Source organism: Apteryx rowi, unplaced genomic scaffold, assembly GCF_003343035.1.
Source record: "Apteryx rowi isolate R43461 unplaced genomic scaffold, aptRow1 scaffold_222, whole genome shotgun sequence".
NCBI lineage: Eukaryota > Metazoa > Chordata > Aves > Apterygiformes > Apterygidae > Apteryx > Apteryx rowi.
In genome coordinates this window covers 609492-613948 of record NW_020448553.1, presented here as the reverse complement: position 1 = coordinate 613948, position 4457 = coordinate 609492, and the positions used below count along the sequence as shown (strand labels likewise).

Genomic DNA, 4457 nt, shown 5'->3' with positions numbered 1-4457 from the left:
CCCTCCCCCGTTCCCCCCACCAACAACTATGAAATAATAATAATAAAAAAAGAGACCGAGAGGCAGAGCAGGGGGAAGAGGGAGAGACAATGGGCTGGTGGAGAGAGAACCCATCCGGATTAGAAAGACTTTCAGCTCCCAGCTCCTAAGCCACCCAAAACGCAAACTCAGAGGGAGAGAGAGGGAGTGAGAAGGGTCGGTGGAAGAGAGGAGAAAACCCGGGTGTTTTGTAACTAAAATGAGCAGAGTGCAGCAGCAGCAGCAGCAGCAATAAGCTTATTGCAATTGACAGCGTCTGCAGTTCATTTCAAGATGGCCGCTTGGCTCACATTCATTTTCTGCTGAACGACTTTTAACTTTCATTGTCTTTTTTGGCCGCTCCGATCATCACCCACCGGCTCCTTTTTCCGGGTATGTATAAAGCGAGGTGTCTCCTTACCAAGGGCGGGGGGCTGAGGGGGCTTCGCGGCGGTTTTCGGCTGGTTTGGGGGCTGCAAAGGGGAGCCTAGGTGTCCCCCAAGCTCTCCGTATGGGAAAAGCGCTGACAGTCTGCTCCAACCACACACACACACACACACATATAGACACGCAGCAGCAGCAGCAGCAGCAGCAGCAGCCTGTGTACTCGCTTTCGGTACGCACCCACATTTGCAAATTTTAGTTCCTTTCTTTCTCCAGATGCCCCCTAAAATGTTTCTGTGCACATGGTCCCCGAGGAGAATATTTATATTTCCAGCCCCTGGTGCCATCCCGGCCTGAGCGCCCTTTGTTTAAAGGCAGATTTTGATTAAACAGGGACGTTCATGAAATCTGGAGCTGCCTGGGTCAAGTGATTTCAGTCCTCTCCGAAATAAATGTGTCTGGGGGAGGTTAAAATGCCAGATAACGCACCCATTTTATAGATATAGGGCCAGTGGGGAGTAGCGATCCCCTTGGAGGGGTTGTTAGGCTTCGGGGCAGCCAACAGAAAATGTTATTAACTTAAGTTGGACAAGTACTTGTGTGAAATTTGATGGTTTGTAAGATGGCGGTTCCCAGTTGTTTCCAGTGTCTCCTCTTACATTTGTGCTTAAAATGCTAAAGTTTTTAGGTTTATACCTTCTGGGAGAGGACAGGGGTGACCAAATTTGAGAAATAACTTGTTTGCAGAGATAGCAATTTGACTGTGATCCTTGGGAATTGGGGTGTGCAATTTGCTAGAGCCTTTGGAGCAAAGGTGATATGCCTGTAGCACATAGTGGTTTTTTTGAATTTCTTTTCTCTGACTGGTATTTTTTCTCCTGAGCCCGGGAAGGGTAAATTAACGTGAAATCCTTTGTCGAGTCTTAAACGTGTCACGAGTTGGCTCGTCATGCTGTTTAGAGGTAGCACTAGAAAGTTGATTGTGTGTGTTTGTGTAATTGTATGGCCTTGGTAGTATATAACTTGCGTCGTTTCTATGTGTTTACTGCAAATATTTGCAAATAAAGAGGTAAAAAAGAGCAGAAAAATCGCATTTCTGTAAAAGTGAGATAGTCACTTTTCAGCATCTAGAAACTTTGATTCACTCCTCCACCCTCCAAAAAAGTTCAAGAAAATCTAGGCATGTGTACCCAGCTGCCAGCTGAGCATCAAATGGATTTTTGCATAGTCTGTAGTGGTCAGAGTAGCTTATTTTATGGGACTGTCCCAAAGACCAGGGGGGTTCTGGAAGTGCAGTCTCTTGAATGTACTGAGAGTACCTAGTTACAGCACGTCCGGTAAACTAGCAAGGCAGGCTCTTTTTTGCAGTTTGCCAGAGATACAAAGCGTTGACCTACCTGATCAGGCAGATAGCTACAAAATTATCATTTTAATATTTTTTGGAGTAGACGGATTGTGTAGTTCAGATAGTGAGTTTTAGGGAGGTGATTTAAAGGCTTGGGGTCTTTTTACACTCTGTTGCCATTATTCAGGTCTTTCCTTGCTGCAGGATGCTGGGCAAAGATATTTGAGCTACACATGCGTTCTTTGAAAGAAACACTATCCCTCCTTTAAAACATATGTGGACATTCTTAAGTGAGAGAGTAATAAYAGACTTCATAGGAAAGTAAATCTTATTGATAATAGGTGAAGATGTAGCATGACAGCTTCTTTATAACTGATGAGAGAGTTTTCCGAGTGGATATAGGTGCAAAGTACACAAACCTATCTGAATGATCTTTCTATATTTTTTGTGTATTTTCTCTCAGAGACCTGTCAAACCAGGTTTGATAGCTGATTGCATTTATAGATTTTTAATAATGTAGCTGATTCTTAGCAGGGGAATGTACTTCTGCTTTTCTTCATTTTGACATAACCCATTTAAGGCCTCTAAATAATCAGTTGGCTGGCGCTGTTTACTTCTAGCGAGTATTATCTTCATATATTTTACGTTGAGTTGTTCCGTGTGTCAGTGTGTAAATATATATTACCCTGGTGAAGAGGCTGTTTGCACTGCCTGTGTGAAGTGTTGGTACGCCCCGTGCTACCACCGCGAGCTGAAGAGTCTGCAAGGCTTTGCCTCGTCCCCAGTACTGCCTTCAGGTTGCTGCAGCGGGACGCACTGCTGCGTGTGTGTGGCAGGCGCACAGAGCCCCCCCGCACGCGTGGGTCTGTGCGGGTGGCTTTGGGGAGAGGTTAGGCTTTTGGGTAAAATCACTGATTTCAAAGATAACTCATCGCTTGTTGAAAATGTGCTAACTTTGGGCAATAAATAACCCGCGTTTAGGGGTTGCTTCGACAAAACAAGTTTCACGGTTGAATTTAATCCTCCTCCTTTTAGGAAGGGGCTACGCTTGCGTGAAATAAAACGTGTTAATGTCTTAAAAGGTTTGTGCCAGGATGTCAGGGCTGGGAGGGAATTCGAAATTAGGCGGCTTGTATGACCTCGGTCACTGCTGGGTTTTTAGTTTACGTAGTTATGAACGATAAGGTATTGCTTTTAACAAATAAAACACAGAACCGTGAAAGCAGTCTGTCCATATCTGAGTACCTAAAGAGACCTCAGAGTCGCTGGCTTCACAGTCCTGTACTCTTCAGAGACTGAGGCACAGCAGCCTTTTCTGGGAAAAGCAAACCGTCGGTATCAGTTTAAAAGTAAAAAGTGGAGGGTCAGAGACCCTGGAAGCGACATTTAAATCGCAGTACAATGAAGTGTGGGTCTTGCTTTCCTGCGCGGGGCTAGGAGCAGCTTTGGGGATCTGGTCTCACTTGGTGCTTTTGCACTTTGCTTTTCTGTTTGTTTGCTTGCTATCATTTGATATTGGGGGGTTTTATCTGCTGCTCGTTCAAAGCTTCTCCCGCAGCAGCAAGAGAAGTTTCCTTGCTAAGGTCGCTCGTTGGCGCTGTGTACACTTCTTGAGAAATATTGTACCCCTGTCCTGGGCAGTTTGGCCGAAATTCAAGGCTTTTAGAAACCTTGGTATATTGTCTTATTTCGCTGCCTAACATCGAAGTTTGCGAGTAGCTGGGAGAACCTCAGGCAGCGTTGTGTCTCGAGACTGCCTCAAAGCACACGTTGCAGTAAGAGGTGACTCGTAAGCTCTGTCTCGGGCAGAGTGGGACCAGGAAAATTAGCTGGTGTGCTGCGAGCACTGACATGGGAGAATGAATACTTTGCATTTGAGTAACATTGTTACATTAATTTTTTCAGGATCTGTTTGACAGAAAATAATTTACTGTGCAGTTGGCGTAGCTGATAGTTTTTTTCCCGCCCTGTGGGGTTTCCCGTCTTATTCCCTCTTATTTTAAGTTGTATGCGTGCATATAACGTTAGTGCCACTGCCTCCGATGGGGGTTTATGGGTTGCAGACTGTGAAAATGACATTTGTTTTTCACTCTTGTCGCTGCATTGTGTTGACAAGGTGTTGATTTAGCTTTAGGAATGATCTGGTCACATGGTCCTTTGCATGTTGTCACTAATGTACCGTTTAAAGTCGGTTTGGGCTTTTTTCTTTTTTTTCCTCTGTGCGTTTCATTGCTGGAAAGGAGGTTTATTAAAGGATCCAGAGTTTTGTTTTCCCCCACCCAAACACCTTACCCTGGTGCTGCAAATCTGTTTCCACCTCTTGCAAAAGTTTGCAGCGCTCTCGCTTCGTCCGCGGGAGGCTTTTCAAATGAGACTCGAAAGAGGGGGGGGAAGGAAAGAAAGAAAGAAAGACAGAAAGAAAGAGTGGGAGGGGGAGAGAAAGGAGGGACGGGAGGAGAGGAGGCAGGGGAGCGGGGGGACGGGGATCCCGGGGCGCGGGCAGGAGCCGGCTCGGCGCCCCGGCGGCGGTGCGGGGGGCTCGGTGCGCGGAGCGCGGCGCGGCGGCGGGAGGCGGGAGGCGGCGGGGAGGGAGAGCCGCGGTCTCAGCGCAGCTCCGCGCACCGAGTCGACGTGGAGAGAGGCCCCTGCGAGGATCCGAAATGGCCGAGGCTCGGGAGGAGCCTCCCGCGCTCGCCTCCGCCAGGCTGAG

The 4457-nt window shown here is 47.2% G+C and overlaps 1 protein-coding gene across 1 annotated transcript in view; it reads left to right on the top strand.

The window, feature by feature from the left end:
* LOC112965697 (polycomb complex protein BMI-1-like) overlaps window positions 1–4457 on the top strand; it is a 14275-nt gene that overhangs the window by 4255 nt on the left and 5563 nt on the right. The window contains exon 5 of the mRNA XM_026064947.1: window positions 2729–2829. Within this exon, the coding sequence (XP_025920732.1) occupies window positions 2729–2829 (101 nt within the window). The remainder of the gene's footprint in view (window positions 1–2728; window positions 2830–4457) is intronic.